Source organism: Vigna unguiculata, chromosome 6 (genome assembly GCF_037176805.1).
Source record: "Vigna unguiculata cultivar grain cowpea cultivar isolate G323 ecotype 2 chromosome 6, ASM3717680v1, whole genome shotgun sequence".
Taxonomy (NCBI): Eukaryota; Viridiplantae; Streptophyta; class Magnoliopsida; order Fabales; family Fabaceae; genus Vigna; species Vigna unguiculata.
In genome coordinates this window covers 45,644,383-45,663,110 of record NC_140797.1, presented here as the reverse complement: position 1 = coordinate 45,663,110, position 18,728 = coordinate 45,644,383, and the positions used below count along the sequence as shown (strand labels likewise).

General features: G+C 27.6%; 2 protein-coding genes across 2 annotated transcripts; both read right to left on the bottom strand.

Annotated features, from left to right (window-relative positions):
- Window positions 1–612: 612 nt before the first annotated feature.
- Window positions 613–2,503, bottom strand: LOC114187329 (GDSL esterase/lipase At1g29670-like). Its single transcript, XM_028075549.2, has 5 exons — window positions 2,190–2,503; window positions 1,884–2,008; window positions 1,527–1,772; window positions 1,209–1,455; window positions 613–1,126 (listed from the first exon to the last, which is right to left on the bottom strand). Exons 1-5 carry the CDS (start codon window positions 2,437–2,439, stop codon window positions 849–851), a joined length of 1,146 nt encoding a protein of 381 aa, XP_027931350.1. The 5' UTR covers window positions 2,440–2,503; the 3' UTR covers window positions 613–848.
- A 13,694-nt stretch (window positions 2,504–16,197) lies between these two features.
- Window positions 16,198–18,491, bottom strand: LOC114187713 (GDSL esterase/lipase At1g29670-like). Its single transcript, XM_028076036.2, has 5 exons — window positions 18,171–18,491; window positions 17,952–18,076; window positions 17,571–17,831; window positions 16,656–16,890; window positions 16,198–16,581 (listed from the first exon to the last, which is right to left on the bottom strand). The coding sequence occupies exons 1-5, from the start codon at window positions 18,421–18,423 to the stop codon at window positions 16,397–16,399; spliced, it is 1,059 nt and encodes a 352-aa protein (XP_027931837.1). The 5' UTR covers window positions 18,424–18,491; the 3' UTR covers window positions 16,198–16,396.
- Window positions 18,492–18,728: the final 237 nt, after the last annotated feature.

Sequence of the window (18,728 nt, the reverse complement as noted above, 5' to 3'; positions counted from 1 at the left end):
AACTGTTTTTTTCATAAAATGCGGAATAACAACGACATTTCAATGTGTCGCTCATGTTTGAAACGGATCCCTCCTGAAACAATGATTTTGTTATTATTATTATTATTATAAATTTAATACTTCCATATCTTTCATCAATATTAAAATCGGTTGACCATCTCTTATGTATTTTTTATTGAATCTAAATAATATAATTACACAATTATCTTTCACTCTTAGATTTTTAATAAAAGATAAATTATCAAATGATAGTTGTTTCAAACAGGTTTTTACGACATAATGAGTCATTTTTGTAAATAACTTTCATTAAAGATGTTTCTACTGGCTAACACGTTTATCATCGAATCACTCATCTGTATTTATTTACTGCGATTTAGCATACCACAAATGAAACGTACTGTGAAGATTAAAGCGGGTCTTTCTGGTTTTTTAATGTTATGTAAAAATATTTCATTACAGAAATAAAAATATATAATGACTATTTTACTACATAAGATGGTAAAGTCTTTTGAACTTTACTTCTTATATGAATAATATATAATGACTATTTTACTACGTCTTAATCTCCATCACAAATTGTTCCATTTATTCGGTTATAAATTATATTGTGAGTTTTACTGGTAGAATGATAAACTCATTATTCATTAGTTTTGCAAATTATATATTACATCCTTGATTTAGAATTGCATTCCACAAAAACAACAACAACTATGCCTGCATTCATGACAGCATACAAGCTATAGATTACAAAGTAATAAAATCCAAGACAAGTAGGACCATATTTGATGAAGGACAGCCATTTTATTCAGTAGTATATCCCACATGAACTACTGCATGATAACGAAAGCTTATTCAGTGGCACTAAGTCGTGAAGTGGAGTGATTAGTGAGTTCCAATTCCATTTTAATTTCATAGTCAACAAGGTGCTCGATGTCCATTGGATAAGTGAAGGCTGAAGTAGAGGTAGAATTATAATTTGTTATTGCATTGAGTAGGTTCCATGCCTCAGAGGGGTGGAATGCATCCCAAAACACATAAGCGTTCCTATCATTGCACGGCGTTTCATCAGGAATACACAGCCCCGATAACCCTGGTTGGCAGCAAGGAGCTTCTGGAACCTCGAAACCTGAGACACATGGAATATGTATATGGTTAACCTTAGTTAAAGACAAAAATTTTCTTTGAATAAAAAAAACCAAACAAAGTACGTTGTTGTTCGCGAAGGTAAATGGCCAATGCTTGAGTGTCCATAAAGATGAACTTGGAATCAGCAGAGAATGCGTCATTGAGTCCATCCACCAGAGCTTTAAGCTTGTTATTAAAATGGAATGCTGCAGCGTTCTGCTCTTCAACACAAGATTCATTTGTCCCATAAGAAGCCATGATACCAGGAATGCATCCTAAAAGACCCAACCCTGCAATCGCATACTTTCTCGCTCCAACTTCATGCAAAGCCTGACCACAATAGGATCTACATTAATTTATTCATGTTGTAATCATTTCTCAAACACAACTTCAATGGATACCTGTAAATGCAGAGATAACTCTTCGATCAGAGCTTCTGTATATTGCTCAATAGTATAGATGCTGCTTGTTGGGTAGAACTGGGGAAGGAAGTAATTGGCCATGTAATCATTGCTACCTATGTTCACATAATACAAGCATTTTTCAAGGTATTGTTGAGCCAAGTCAGGACTTCCGAGTCTGGTAGCAATTTCAGAAACTATGACTCTGTGATTTGCTAGCTGTGATCTCAGGCTGATAGACCCACCCTGTATTGAATTAGTTTAGTAGCATACACCCGAAAATTGTAACGCAAGAACTCACCATGAGCAATTGAAGATCGTGAGAAACAAGAAAGAAGTAGGCTCTTTGATTTATACCGCATGCGAGCCGGTTTCAACGCGTATTCCAGCTCCACCTGATGCATAGTTCACACCCTTGAGTATGTCTGATCCGCTAGTGTTTGCAAAGGGTGGTATGAAACTCTCAAATCCCAGAAACTGAGCTGCATATGTGGATCCAATAGTGTGTGAGCTTCAACAAAGTGTAAAAGACTCATGGCTCTATAAATAGACATAGTTTTAATTCTTTCTGCACTGTTAAAATATCGCTGAATGTAAATAGTATTAAGGGAAAAATGAGACAGAGAAAGATTAGAGGTCTTGATAAGTATATAGAAATGTTACCAATTATGTCAATTTCTGTTCGGCCATTGATAAATCTTCCAGTTGGTCCTAATGGAAAGTCCACCCCATAAGGTCTGTAATTAGATTTGAAAGTGGTTGGAAGTTCATTGTTGTTTCCACTGTCAGACATGGAATCCCCGTAGATAAAAAGACATGGCACTTGGGACACCCCAAGAACACAGTGTTGCATGCAGTTTGCAGCCAAGAAAAGAAAAAACATAACCAACCATGTATTGGTTTCACAAGCCATGTCTAAGCAGAGGAATTGTTGAGGCAATAGAAGTTAAGTTATGCTCCTGGAAACAAGGGGAAGCCTTGTTGCTCTATATATCGTGAATCAAAATAAACACGTGAATGATTTGATAGGCAAGTTTCACACACTGCGTATATAAAAACAAAAAGTCCGCGCCAATGAATTGAGTATTGAAGGTAACTGTTGAGTTACGGGCTCTGCGCGCCATTATTGCAACACTATGCAGAAAAAAAAAGAAAAAAAAAACTGACAGTTTATTTAATGTCGCTTGTTTGGTATAAAACATGTGGCTAAGATAGTTCCAACACGATCTGATATAGCATTGACAAATATGGTTGCATTGTAAATTGTAGATACGTATACAATAAACGTTGTGCAAATCATCCATCTTCAAGATTTTCACTATACAATGGACCCGTGAACTTGTCCGTGAAATCTGACACTGGTCACCATGGCTAAGAGAAGATGAAATTCGAAAAGATGTTCCGTTTCATGAGAGACCTCATATCTATATGGACTTGGAACTTCTTTGTCATCTAAAATTATTATGATTTAACAAGCAATAAAAAAGAGGTGCCCTGAGGATTAAAGAACTAACCTTCTAACGTCCCAATTCAAAAGTTGATGTCTCCCTCATTTAATTTCCTGTCGGAAAAATCTTATTCAATGGTACTCAATCCTAGTAAAAATAGATGGTGATAGACCACCAACAAAATATTAAAAAGAAAATTAGGGATGGTGATCGGGACCACCCAAGAAGTACAAAATATAAAATTAGTGACAGTGATGACCTTGCTAGAAAAAAAAGAAGATAAAAGTTCAATCTTGATTTGTCTTATATGTATGTATGTAATAGAATATATCGGTAAATTCATTAGTATTATAGGTAGTCACCATGGTTTGCACCGTTAGCGGAAGATGAGATGAGGGTGTTTTGGATTAAGTTTGTGTTTCTTTTGAAAAAATTACTCTTTAGATATATAGTGGAAAATGATAAAAATGAACGAGGAAAAGAGAATGAAAAGTGATGTTATTTGTATTAAATGAAAAATTAAACATAAATGAAAGAAATTTCATAAAAGTGTGTGGATGTAATAGATAAAAAAAATATTTTTATTTATAAAATTGTAAAATTATAATTTTGTCTTTTTGGTTAAAATTAATTTAAAATAAAATTTAATTAGTTTAAATTAATTTAAAATAAAATGAGTTACTAACTAAACTAAAAAATAATTGATGAAATTAATTTAAAATAAAATAATTATTGAATTTAAGTTAAAATAAGATGTGAGTGATATTTTAAATAAAACAAAATCTTAATTAATAACATTATTTTTGAAATAAAATATGATTGATCAAAATTAATGAAAATTAAAATGTGAGTTATTTGTTAAAAAAAACCACCGATAAAATATTATATATTATTATTATATAATATCATTATTATTAATAATAATATTATTATATATTACTATTATTAATAATAATATAATGATATTATTATATATTAATAATAATAATAATAATATAAATCTTATTATTATTATTATATTAATAATAACAATAAAAATAATATTATTATTTAGTAATATAATAATATTATCAGTAATCTATAACAAAATATAAAGGGAATTTACTCTTTTATGTCTACATTTTAAAATATTAATTTTATCCTTTAAATATAATTATTTATTAAATTTTTAAAAATTGACGTTACTTTTATAAGCTTTTTATAAAATTGTCTATCTCTGCTTCTCCTCTTCTCTTTATTTATCAATAATTATTCTTTTATTTGTTCTGACATATTTCACTTTATTTTTAATAAATATAATTTTATTTTATATATTAACTTAACAACATTACAAAATTATCACCTACTAATACACACATGCACGATAGTGCTTGTGTTTACGCTAGTACAATAATATAATAATACTATTGGTAATATAATAATATTATTAGTAATATGATAATAATATTAGTATTATTATTATTATTATTATATTATTATTAATATGTACTAATATTATTATTATTAATGTTATATTGTATTATTATTATTATTTAATATTAATAATAATTTGGTCCAAGTTAACTTAGGGGTGGCAAAACGGCCAGTCCGGCCCGTTTTGGCTCAGCCCGTATGTGGCCCGTCAAACAGAAATGGGCCAATAATCCCAACCTGTCCCGTATAGGACAGGCTAACGGGTCGGGCCGGGCTGACCCATCCAGTTTTTTTTGAAGTTTTTTAATTTGTTTTCAAAAGTTTTAATTTGTTTTATATTTTTAAATTGATTTATATATACATATAAATTATTGTTAAAGTCATATTTAATCAAATAAAATATTTTTTTAACTTTTAATTGATTAGTTAATGTTTTTAATTAGATCAGTTAAAATAATTATTAAATTTACATATTAAATTATTCAATTATAACTTTAAACTTAATTTGTAGGTGTGAATGATTTAAATTACAATACTATTATATATTTATACATTAAAAATATATAATATAAAAAAGTAATCTTTTTAATTACTTTTATTTTATTTTATTTTCTTAAAATGGACCAACGCGCCAAGATGAGTTGGCCCATACTTTGGCCCGTCAAGTTGACGGACTGGACAGGATGGACCAGTACGGACTTACGGGTTTAAATCTTCAACCCAACCCGTTCCTTTTAACATGGGTTGACGGGCTGGTTCCTTGGGCCCAACTCCTTTTGTCACCCCTAGGTTAACTTGGTTCAACTTCGGCCTAGATCGATTCAACTTGACTTTGTCTTGGGTCAATTTAGCTCTACTTTTGTTCTTAGTCAACTCGGCATGACTTTTGGCCTAAATTGACTCAGCTCGACTGTGGATTCTGGCCGTCTCGACTTAACTTTCGTGAGTGGAGTGATACTAGAGTAAAAATGTGTGAAACTCCAAATTTCTTATAATTATGAAAATATTTAAAATTCTTCTATATTATTAATTTGAAATATTTTTCAAAATTTCTTAAATTTTAATTTTTTTTCCAATTACTTTTTCCAAACAAATAATTTTAAAATAAAAAATTTCAAATTTTTTAAGTAAATAAATTGTCCTTCTAAATTATATCATCCGACCACAACAAAAACGACCACCACCGCACATAAAACACACAAAGAACGTCCACAGTAAAAGGGAGCAACGGAGTTCTTGTGTGAACCAAATGGAATCATGGAATCCGTGAAAGGTTTATAATGTAAATTCACAATCCTGATAAGGTCACCACCATTATCCTCTGGTCAAGAATTCCCTGCTATAAGGAATCTCTGTCATGCCATGCACAAGTGCAGGGGAAGAATCATCTCACATGAATATGCATAGTAAAATAAAGTAAGACTAAAAATATTAAATTACCATTATGTAACATGCATTTATCGCTTTTGTCCGTTTTTGTTTTATTTGGGGTCGATTTTCACTCCAATTTGTAAAAAAAGCCTGTCTAATTTTTATTTTTTTTCGTAAAACAGGGTTAAGTTATCAGGATGGAGGATGATACTAAAGTTAAAGTCGTCTTTCATCCAGCCGGTTTCATATATTTTTTTTTTTTTAAAACAAAGTTGTTAGGGACGAGATCGGTTTCTATTCATTTGAACAGTGAAATCATTTTCACGGATAACGACTTCACTTTTAAGTTTTTTTTTTTAACAATAAGTGGTAAAAAAAAAATTGGAATAAAAATAAACATTAATATAGTTGAACGTAATTTTTATTATGTAATATATTTTATTAAATTAATTTATTGTACCAATAAAAAATAATTACCAAAAAATAAATATAATCTCTTATGTTAACAAAATTTTGTAAAAAAAAATAAAATAAAAACTAAAAGGTTAAAAAAAAAAATTGAAAAATTAAAATAAATCTACAACAACGTTAAAAAAAAAAACTAAAAGTGAAGTCGTTATATGAGACGACGACTTCACTCTCATATGTGCAGAAACCGTAATCTGCACTGATGACATTGCTTTTTCAAAAAAAAAATCAAAACTAGCAAAACCGTTTGGGGGAGGACGACTTCGCCTTTAATGTTGTCCTCCCCGACTTAACCCAAATTTGAAAAAAAAAAATTCAACGGACCCTATTTTATAAATTTATAGTCAAAACGACCCAAAAAAAAAAAAAAAAACTTTGTCCCAAGGGAAAGAAGTATGATACCATCGTCCTACATTTTTATCTTCACACATATTTCCAAATCGGTAGAATAAACAAAAGACATCTGCATTGTTTTTCTTTTGTGTGAACATTACACACTTTGAAAGCAAAAAAAAAAAAAAAAACTATTGGGATGAAATTGTATCTCAATTTTTTTTAGAATTTTATGCATTTATATAAAAATAATTAAATTGGGGAAATTTTCTATTTTTTTATAACATATTTTAAATTTTTATAAAATTTTAAATATAAAATTAAATATAATGAAAAACAAATATCAAATGTGTTTGAGAAAAAATTAAGGCATTTTTTTTATATTTTCTCCACTCTCTTCAATCGTAAACCAGTAAACACTCACCTCAATCCCCATCCCACATAAACATGTATTTAAAAAAGAAAATTATCAGATCAATAATTTTGTGACTTTATTTTCAGAAAAATAAAATAATTCCATTACATTTTGTTATATATAGAGAGAGTAAGTATATAAATAAAATAGAATAACAAGTATTTGTTGTAACACATCTCTTATATCTCTGATATCTATCATATATCTTATATCTTTCATGTTTTTACAATCTGTAACTTATAATATTTGATACTGTAATATAACTCTTATGATTTCATAAGTCTGCATTTCAATTAAATCCGCATCAAATTTTTAAGATCAAAATGGGGACTTAAACGAATATTTATTGTACATTCTTTCAATTTCTATTCGTTGTTTTATCTGTTTTATATTTTTAAAATAATTATTTTACTCATTCTTCATATATTATGTTTCACTTATGAAAAAATTAAAAGAAAAATATCTTTTTTCTATCCTATTTCACTGTGAAATTTATTAAAAATTATTGTTAACTACTATAATATATGAATAAATAGGGGTCTTTTTGCACTTTGTTTGGATAATGTTACTCTTATTAAGTATTTTCAAATTTTAGAGAGATTAAACATTTTTGATAAACGTGTTAACTATTGTTTTTAGTCAATCCTTAGTTTAGTATACCTAGTTAGTTTTCTTTTGAGTATGATTTTGTCTCATGAAGTCCTATCTTGGTCTAATTTATTTATAAATTTTGTATTTTTTTATGATGTAAATATTAGTGAACTTAAAAGGTGTAATATTGATGGAATATGCCTTGATTTCAGAGTCATTTTTTGACCACCATTAAAAAAAAACAGAACAAACCACGTAAAATAAAATGGTTAAAATATGAATTTGTCCAAAATTTTATTTTTAGATTTTATCGGGATAAAGTTGTCGTTAATATATATATATATATATAAAGATGAAAACAATATATTTTATAATTTAAAATAATTTTATATACAAATTAACATAAAATTTTAAAAAGCTAAATAAGAAGTTTTTATAAAATTGAAATGTATAAGTTAATTTTAATTCATAAGAAAAAAATCATTTATTTTTTATTTAATTATTGAGAATTCATTTAAAAATTTATAGTAATATACTTAATGGCTTATATTGAGACTTGTTTGTTCATGATATTTAAATGTTGATGATAAATTAGTAAAAGGTGTAGATATGAGTGATGATCTTACAAAAAGACAATCAGTCTGATAAATAAGGACCAATACCAGCTAAGGCTAAAGGAAACATAGAACGTGTCAACCTAAGGTTAGCATTAGCCCACGCCTACATGGGCCCCAAGCTATATCACTCTATCCACTGTGTTTGTTTCTGGGTGTACACCGAGCAAATGAATTTGAAGAAAATATTGTGAAAGTCAAGTTATTTGATTAAAGAAAATATGGTAAATAATAATAAAAAATAAGATGAAAAAATGATGTTATAAATTTAATACATTAAAAAATATATTTTAATCGAAAAAAGTAAAATATTACTCTTTTATCTTTGAACCTAAAAATATTTACATAAAATATAATTAGTGTAAGATACGTTATAATAAAATGAGTTATTATAAATTGATAAAATAATATTAAAATAATATGGAATTGATAGAAATTAAATTAAAAATAAATTATAATTTAAAAAATTATTATTATTATTATTATTAAGTATGTTTTTAGTTGCTGAACTTTATCTAAAATTGGATTTTATTACGAAACTTCAATACATCTTGCTCTCTAAACTTTAAAAATAAATGAATATGAGACCTTTGAGCCGGCTCTGATACCACTTATTAGGTTTACAGAGGGATATCACTGGACTGGGAAGATACAACACCAATGAGACCTGAGTTCAACCGTATAAGACATTGACATCACTCTCAACTCAAAACCTTAAGGCAATGAGTTTATGGGGTCTTTATCCTTATATATTGCTTTACTTTCTCATTTATAGCCAATGTGGGACTTAGACTTACACTTGGAATCCTAACACCTCTAATCCAATTCCGTTAATTTTATTTGACGTGTCAAACACATATCATGTTAGTATTGAAGTTGTTTACATCGTTTGACACATTCTCGGTTCAATATCTGCTGGAAAATGTGTCAAAAAGTTATCATAATTGGGTTAAAATGATTATATATTCATTCATTTTTTAAGTTTAGGGACTAAAATATATCGAAGTTTCATACAGGGACGAGATCCAATCTTAGATAAAAGTTCAGGAAATAAAAACATATTTAACCCTTATTATTATTATTATTATTATTATTATTATTATTATTATTATTATTATTCAGCTTTCTTTTTCATGTTTTTTTCTTCTGCATAGCTTGTTCTTTATCTTCCTTTAGGAGCATCTTCGAGCATCAATCAGTATTAGCGAGAGAAGGCGAACCTACACTACTACCCATGCACAAGACATGCCATCCAACACAACAACTCCAATATAACAAACGTTCAAAATACGAGAAACGATTATGTAAATATGAGAATCAGTTTTGCTTAACAAGTAAAAAGAAGGAGATAATCGATTCTCTTGTATAAAATTGAAATAAGAAAATAAATTATTTGGAAGTTCGTTATCTGGTATCACACATTTGATCATGAATTTCGTATTTTTTATACAAAAATATTGTGAGTGAGGATATATGAAAAAATGCTCTCTCCTTTTCTTCTTATCCCAGCGAGAGAGAGAGAGAACGTTCCCAATATCTTTTGCAAATTCACGCTCCATTTTCTCTTCAAATCGTGTGAAACAAATGGAAGTGTCACTCGTTTTTCTATTATCGAGCACAACAAATCAATACATAGAAACAAATAGAGGCTCATAGTATTTTCAGAAATTTCATAGTTAAAAAAAACTAAATATAATTATTTATTTTACTAACTAATTTTTAATAATTTAAAGAGGTTAAATATGTTTTTGTTCTTTAATTTTTAGTGAATTTTAGAATTAGTACATTTCGAAGCTTTGAACCAATTTAATCTTTCATCTTTCAAAATATGTAGATTTAGTCATTTTAATCAAATTTCGTATGCATTTCATGACTGCATTTTAGTTGTTTATACTGTTTGACACATTTTTTTTATTTAATGTTAAGTCAGATACTATTATGAAACGAGTTTGAAATGTCAAATAAACTTAACAAAATTTGATTAAAAGAACTAAATCCATGTATTTTGAAAGATGAAGATTAAATTGGTCCAAAGTTTCAAAATTAACTAATTCTAAAATTTACTGAAAATTAAAGGACTAACAACATATTTAAACCATTCAAAAATATCAATAAGATATTCTGTTTGGTCGGGACTTTTTTTAAATCATAGTCTCTCCATATATTTTCAATTTATCAACTGAAATTGTATTCGACAAATATTAGTTATAATTATTTTAACTTATATTAAAGATGATTTTTTTGAGTTGTTGTTAAGTTCTTTTTTAATTTTCAGTTGATATTAATTGAAATATATTTCTAAATGATATTAGTCCAAATAAAAAAAGTATTAATAAAGATTGATTGAAAGTTTTTTTTGGCCAACATTAAAATAAGATGTTATTAGTTATCGACAAAAAGTAATACTAGTGACTTTATCAGAAATACAATTCACATAAATATTGAATAAAAAAGTTACCATAGACGTCACTCTAATAAAACATAGTTAATATTTATCCTAAAATAATTTTGTCAAAAATAAATTAAAATTTCTAATTAATCTCAATAAAAAAAATAATAATGAAAAGGAAGTCTCCCAAATATCAATTGATGGTGCTATTTTGTTTTATCGAAGCACCGTCCTGTCACTTGGACTGAATCGTGCATCTTCACTTTAACAGTTTTGTCTTACATGTTATTTTTGTAACTAGTTACACCAAAACTTTAGTCAATTGTAACACAGTAACACTCATAATGCACATGTTACCTTCTGACTTCTCTGTTCACACACCTAACCATAGTGGGACTTATCAGATTTCCTTTTTGGAAACTCATTTTCCACGAGTTAGTGGGCCTGGGCTCGGGCTCCACCAAAGGCCCCAAATCCTTCAAATGGAAGAACTTGCATTGGGGGTTTCTCCCTGCACCTCCAAACATTTCTACTACACCCCCAAAAATTTTAAAATTCCAATAATATCCTCTGAACCTTTTACTGTTAAACGGTAAAAAAAGTCAAAAAGATTCTCTGCTTTAAAAAAAATTCTCTGCTCTTAAAAAATATTCTCTGCTCTCTTAACTCACGCCTGTGATAAATCCGTCCAGTTTCTCTTCAATGTTACCTTTAATCTCACATCCCCCAAATTGAATGCAAAGCTTCTGCTGCTTCTGCTGCTGCTAGGGGAGACCCTTTGCATCCAAACCCACACCAGCCGCTGTGAAGATCTGCGAGGAAAGGTTCTTTCTTTTTCCAGTAAGCATTATTCTTGTATTTATGATTATTGTTTGAATATAGTTGTATTTATGATTATTGTTTGAATATACTTGGAGATGGAGATGAGAATTCTTATTATTGTTTCAACATGCAAAAAATATATCACGTAACATAGGATCGTTCGTAGAAGTTTGGATTTCGTAAAACGGGTTTCGAAACCCGGTAAAATATTTATCCGGCTTTCTAAATCCGGTAAAAACTTGAACTTTCACAAGCACCAGCATTTGAAGCCCGATTTAATGTTCTACCGGCATTCAAACCCCGGTTTAATGTTCTACCGGCAGTCGAAATTCGGTTAAAAAATCCAAAATCAGCTTCCTTTTAACCGGCATTGGTAATCCGGTGATAATTTAAATTTTCATATTTTTTTATTAATTTTTTTTATAAGTTTTAATTTCTATTATTTTATAATTTATGTATTAATTATTTAATTTTAGATTATTTATATTTTATATAAGTACGTTAAATAAAATTTTATTATTTTAAATTTTATAGTTATTTTTGCTTTGTTAATTTTTAATCAATAATGATAAATTTTTATTTAAAATATTTTACTTTATAATATATAGATTAATAAAATTTAATTATTTTTGAATAATTTTGACTTATTTATTATTTGTTACCTCTTAATGTTTCTATTTATTTACATAATTTTATTTATAAAATTTAATTTTAAATTCTTTATATTATATATTAATTATTTAATTTTAATTCTATATTAAATAAAACCATATAACGGCAATAGAAATCCGATAAGTTAACTATTTTTTTATTTAAAATTGTTATTTGTATACTGACATTTCAATTTCGTTAATTGATATTAATATTTCCTATTTTTTTAATTCTGAATTTGAGTTTTTATGTATTTATATATACCCGCAATCATCCGATTGTTAAATTATTTTTTTTTTTTAAAGTTACCGACATTCAAATGCCGGTAGTTTACTTTATTTATTTATTTAATATATAAAATTTAATTTGAATTTGATTAATGTTATTTAGTTATTGTTTAATTGATTTTAGAATATATTTTATTAATATTTATTATTTCTTGAATTTCAAAAATTCAGCTTTTATGTATCTATTTTTATCTTTTTTAATTTGTTAATTTTTTTTATTCATTTAATTACTTTATTTTTAATTTTATTTTTCATATATATTTTTAGTTATATATTTTATAGTTATTTTTACTTTGTTAATTTTTAATTAATAATGATAAATTTTTATTTAAAATATTTGTCTTTGTAATATCTAGATTAATTATATAATTATTTTAAAGTTATTTTTAGTTATTTATTATTTGTTAGCTTTTGATGTTTTTATTTATTTATCTGATTTTATTTATAAAATTTCATTTCATTTTTTTAATATTTATATATTAATTATTTAATTTTAGATTGTGTATATTTATATAAGTAAAATTATATACCGGGAATGGAAATCCGGTTGATATTTGTGTACCGACATTCCAAAATTTTGGTAGTTCAGTTTTTTTATTTATTTAACATTTTATATTTTATTTCAATTTGATTAATATTATTAAGGTGTTGTATAATTGTTTTATATAATATTTTATTTAATTTGAATTTTATTTATTATTAAGTTGTTGTTCAAAAGATATGACTAAAAATAACATTACATATAAAAAATTATATGATACACAATAAAAAAAACTTTAGAAAATAAACAAAACATAAAAAAATATTATTAAAACCATAAACATCAAATATAAAATTTTAAAAAATAACAAATAAAAAAATATTTAACATTAAATTAAAAGGAAATTAAATTTTCAACCAATTAATAAAATTAAAAATAAAAATATAAAACAAATATGTCAAATAAAAAAAGTATTACACCTAAAACTAAATAAAAAAAAATCCAAAATCAATACCGGATTTAGTTTTGCGGTTTGTGTAAAATGAAATCCGTTTACCACTTATTTATTTTATATTTTTATTAAAAATATTTAACAAAACATTTTATTTTTAAAAGTTGAAAAAAGAAATATAAATAAAATAAAATATATAATAAATCACAAAAAATATAAACAATTTAAAAATTTAACCGGATATCGAAATCCGTGTAATTTGTGAAACGGATTTGTAAATCCGTTTTTGTGTAACCGGATTTCAAACACCAATGTATGTGTATATGAAAAACCGGATGCCAAAATCCGTTTAAATTTTTAACCGGATTTCTAAATCTTTTTAATATTTTAACCGAATTTCTAAATCCGTAGGTGTATGTGTACAAATTGGTTTTGTGTAAAATCGGATACACAAATCCGTTTAATTTTTGAACCGGATTTATAAATTCGGCATAACCGGATGTCGAAAGCCGGGTTTGTGTTTTCTAAGTTTTTTTTTTCTCTTTTCATGTCGTTATCTATCAGCATCTTCAAACACAAATCACCCATTCATAACCATTCACAAACATGCACATTCACTATATACAAAAAATGCATTCAGTATCGTATAAAATGGTGGATATATCAAAGTTGAACATGCATAATATAGTATTTCAAAATGATGGATGATGGACGTCCAAGAATAACTTACATACTTTAACAAGATATAACTTAAACAACTGAAAAACGGAACAACGTTTCGAGCAGCGAAAGTGCTTCATAGGTTCTGAAAACAGCAATGAAAGTGACTTGTCAGGGGAAGAAGGGGCAATGCGCAACATAATAACCAAATCCAAGTCTCTTTCAGTTCAAGTCTCTTTCAGTTCACCTACTTCAGTAAATATTTTAATTACTTTTACCTAATTAAGAGAGAGGTAAGTCAGAAGGGTAAAATGGACCGTGCAATTAATATTTGGGGGTGCAGTAGAAGTCTTTGAAAGTGCAGGGAGAAGCCCCCCTTGCATTGCATCAAAGCTTGGAGCACATGGTTTATTCATTCAACCCCCCTCAACTTCCTCCTAACTATATTTATGAATATAATTAGAATCTATCGTAATATTGTTAAGAAATTTTACAATATTTATATATAAATGTAATTAATATTCAATTTTTTAAATTAAATATAAGAATGGAAAATAATTTAATATTTTATTTCTATATTTCTATATTTTTAATTTTTAATTATTAAATTTTTTATAATTTATTAGGTAACTTAAAATTATTTTTGTTATTTCTCTTGATTGTTAATTTTGTTTTATTTATAAAACTTTTGTTTCTTTTTTTTTAGTTAAACAATATTTGTAGGTTTAATAAAGCTTGAAGTTTCTGGTAAATTTGAGAATTTTTTATTAAGTTCTTGTTAGATTTTTGTGATGCATTGGATCTTAAAAAATTTAAAACCTTTTCAATTGTGTCCTAGTGATATATTTTTATATTAACTAGATAATGTGATTGTTAACTGAGTGACTGTTATAGATTTATAAAATTAATGTGACAAAAACTGAACAGGTAACAAACAAAATAAGAGTTAACCTAATTAATAACCACGTCACATAGTTAAAAAAAAAAATTCAAACACTAGAAACTAAATTTTTGAGAACTCATAGATTACAAAAATTAAATTTTTTAATAAATAGTCAATTAAAAGTTTCTAAAATTATAAGAACTTAAAACTTTGTTAAGTATTTTTTTCCTAGCTGTTATTTGATTAAAGTTGACTTAGATTCCCATTATTCTTTATTACAATCTTAATTCAACGTTTTTCTTCCTTTATACAATTTTTTTATTCAAATGATGTATTTAAATTTGATTAAATTAAATAGCTTTTAAGAGGCAGACTATAAAATCTCGTAAACCTTTTGAAAATATATCTTCTTTTCACATTCAACTATTGATTATAATATTATGTTTCATTTGTTATAAATTCTTATGATATTATTTATTAAAATTGAAAATATGAAAAAATTAATTTTTATTTATTAAATATAAGGATAAAATTAAAAATAAAATTAGACTTCAAGTTCACAATTTCATTTCATCCGTGCTGTACTTTCCATTTCATTTTCACCGTCTATATTTCTATCACGATCAGGTTCAGTTCAAGATTCCTCCCAGTCTTCGCACAATCCAAAATAATGGAGCTCCAAGAGTGAAGACAGAAAAAAAATTATAATAAAATAAGAGAAATTGTGCGGGTAGAATATATGCACCACTTTTTTACTATTTTTTTTTATAAAAAGTATATTAAAGATATAGTACTTGACAACTTAACTTTTTTTATCCTGAAATTGTATTTTACGAACAACCTGTCTATTTTAATAATTTTTAAAAATTTCCGATTTTAATAAACTTTCAATAATATTTTCATAAACAGATTGATTTTTTTTTTTTATTTATTTCTTGTCTCTTTTCTCACTTGATCCTACTTGAGCCTACAACAAGAGTAATTTAATGTTATAATCAGGTAATGTTAATACTTATCCATTTTAGCAATTTTTTAATTAAAATATTAATTTCTGTAAATTTTAATTAAACTATACAGTTTTCATAAACAATACCTTCCTATCTTTTTGTCGTTTGAACCCATCATTAGAGTAATTCAATGTTATAATATATCCTCAACAACATCTCAATACTCATTAAAATGTACTCACAAACAAACTCATTTCTTTCCTATTTCTATTTTGTCATTTTCAACCCACCAGAAGAGTAATTTAATTTTAAAATGTAATCTTCATAAACATTAAGGTCAATTATGTGGTAAATATTTCTTTTCATCATGAATGAGAAGAAGAAAAAAAAAGCACGCCATGCCATATACGTACTTTTAGGAGATAAAAAATAACAAAAAAAAGACGAAACTAATAGTATCTTTATAAATTAAACTTAATTCATATTATATATATAGAAACCTTTTAAGTAGGGTACAAATTAATTTAACTCAAGTAAAATTGAGTTTTTATTTAACTGGGCAGTTATTGAGGAGATAGAAGCATGCGTGATGATAAGAAGAAGTTATTTAAGGAGAGAGTGGTGCGGTTTGAAGTGGATGATTGGTTCAATGGTGAATAAGAGGCTTGATTTGGTCGTATGTAGCGATTGCAATGAGTCGGTGGACGAGTGCTGTGATATGGAATCCATCGAAAAACAAATACTGGGTTCGATCAGGGCATGGTGTTCCATCAACAACACACTGTCCATCGTCTCTCGTAGGGCAGCAAGGAGCATTCAGAACAGTGAAACCTGAAAAACGTGGATGCACGCGTTCATGCTTAGTTAATTCTGTAGAAGAATGAAGTGTAAGATGTTGTTCATACCAAATTGGTCAAGGGAGGCGCTTGTGCTGTTTATGAAGATTAACTCGGAATCAGTGTACTCTTTTTTCAGTGCGTTGAGTTTAGCATCGAGCTTGTTGTTGAAGAGGAAGGAAGCATTATTGAACTCAGCAACACAATTTCCATCTGTTCCACGTGTAGATATGGCTTGTGGAGTGCACCCTATAAGACCCATCCCAGCTACCACCACTTTTCTTGCTCCTCTCTCATGCAGTTCCTGTCATTCTCATTATCACTTTCATTTATATGTTTGTTATGTTGTGATGTTATATATGAATCCTGACATTTAGAGGGATAATAAAAGCTATAATGTTTATAAAATTTTCATTACAAAATTTAATTTTAATACGTCATCATATTTTTTGTGAAATTTAATATTTATATCAACGCCAGTTTTGTTTTTGTTTGAGATTAAAGAGAATGTAAATAGTTTTATAGATTTTTTTTTTTAAATAAATGATGGATCTTCTTAATATCTATGCATAATATTCGTAAATGTATGTATGTAATCTAATAATAAGATTTTACTTATAATTTTCAATATATTACACTAAAATAAAACACTAAAATGAATCAAAAAATAATAATTTCATATGCTTAATTTATTTTGTGACATGCACACCCAGCCACACAAAATACAAATACGAAGAAAATGTAGTTAAGTAAAGAGTTAGTAAATGTAACTATATATTTTTTTAAGTGAACCCTAAACTCTTGAAGTCGTCGGGAGGGTTCTTAAATGCCATTGAAATTCTAAGAACCCAAATTACCTTCAAACTATGCCTGCTATAACGAATGAATACGGCATCAAGAAGTTTTTATGTACGGTGTTAAGATTAACCCAGAATCGTGAATTTGTGAGACAGATTGAAAAGCAAATAGAAAATTGTAAAATACCTGAATATTTTGAGATAACTTGTTTATGAGAAGGTTGGTATATCGCTCAAGGGTATAGATTCGGCTTGAGGGGTATTGCTGGGGAAGAAAGAAATTGTTTATGTAATCGTTGCTGCCTATATTCACGTAATACAAACACTGGTTAAGGTACTCTTTAGCTTTCTTAAAATCTGCTTTCTTAAAATCTCCAAGTTCCTTGGCGATTTCCAAATATATGGCTCTGTGATTTTTCAGCTGTTGTTCCAAATGGATATTCTCACCCTGCATTGCGTAACGCTAATTTAGTGGCATGCCTCAGCATTGAAACACAATCTAAAACTATACCAAAACCAGTTAGATATATAGATGAACAAATAAAGAATATATATTTTATTTATATACTAGACGCTTTCCGGTCTCAGAGAGAATCCCAGCTGCTCCGGAGGCATAATTCACACCCTTAAGTATGTCTGAGCCACTGGTGTTTGCAAAGGGTGGGATGAATTTCTCAAATCCCAAAAATTGTGCTGCAAAGTGTGCATGGAGTGAGAAAATCGAGATAAGCAAAATATAAGTTTTTACCTTACAATAAAAAAAAATATATAAGGTTGAGAATATTACCGAGGAAGTCAACTAGGTTTTTTCCATTGGTAAATCGTCCTGAAGGGCCTTCTTGGAAGTCGACGCCATATGGATTGTAATTGCATTTTGCAGCTGTTCGAAGGTTGTTGTTATTTCCATTGTCAGATAAAGAGTCCCCAAAGACAAAAAAGCAGGGCACTTTCTGTTGTTGTCCATTGACACAATGTTGCATGCAGTTTGCAAGCAATAGAAGAAGAGATGGAATCAACAATGCTTTGGTCTTGATTTCCATGTTGGGGTAGGTAGGTAGAAAAAAAACAGATGAGACAAAAGATTTACGAGTGTGGCTATTGCAAGATGAAAGATGCATGTACATATATAGGGTTGGGAACAAAGTTGTGTGTCCAAAGTTGTAAATTACCATTACAATGAAGTCAAAACGAAGTAATATTTGAAGGACAACCAGTTTGGCATGTTTATCTTGTTTGTAAGATTTCTAAACCAAAGGTAGCCTTTTTTGTTCCCGAATTTGGAAAATTTTTATTCACTAATCACTAATAAAAAAGTACTAGTGTATTTTAATGGTGTATAAAATAG

Excerpts from the sequence above, each read along its gene's own strand:
- LOC114187713 (XM_028076036.2), bottom strand. The coding sequence starts at position 18,423 with ATGGAAATCAAGACCAAAGCATTGTTGATTCCATCTCTTCTTCTATTG. Across the intron at positions 17,832-17,951 it reads CTGAGACCGGAAAGCGTCTA|GGTGAGAATATCCATTTGGA; the intron begins GTATATAAATAA and ends TACGCAATGCAG. Across the intron at positions 16,582-16,655 it reads CGCCTCCCTTGACCAATTTG|GTTTCACTGTTCTGAATGCT; the intron begins GTATGAACAACA and ends CACGTTTTTCAG.
- LOC114187329 (XM_028075549.2), bottom strand. The coding sequence starts at position 2,439 with ATGGCTTGTGAAACCAATACATGGTTGGTTATGTTTTTTCTTTTCTTG. Across the intron at positions 1,773-1,883 it reads TTGAAACCGGCTCGCATGCG|GGTGGGTCTATCAGCCTGAG; the intron begins GTATAAATCAAA and ends AATTCAATACAG. Across the intron at positions 1,127-1,208 it reads TTACCTTCGCGAACAACAAC|GTTTCGAGGTTCCAGAAGCT; the intron begins GTACTTTGTTTG and ends CATGTGTCTCAG.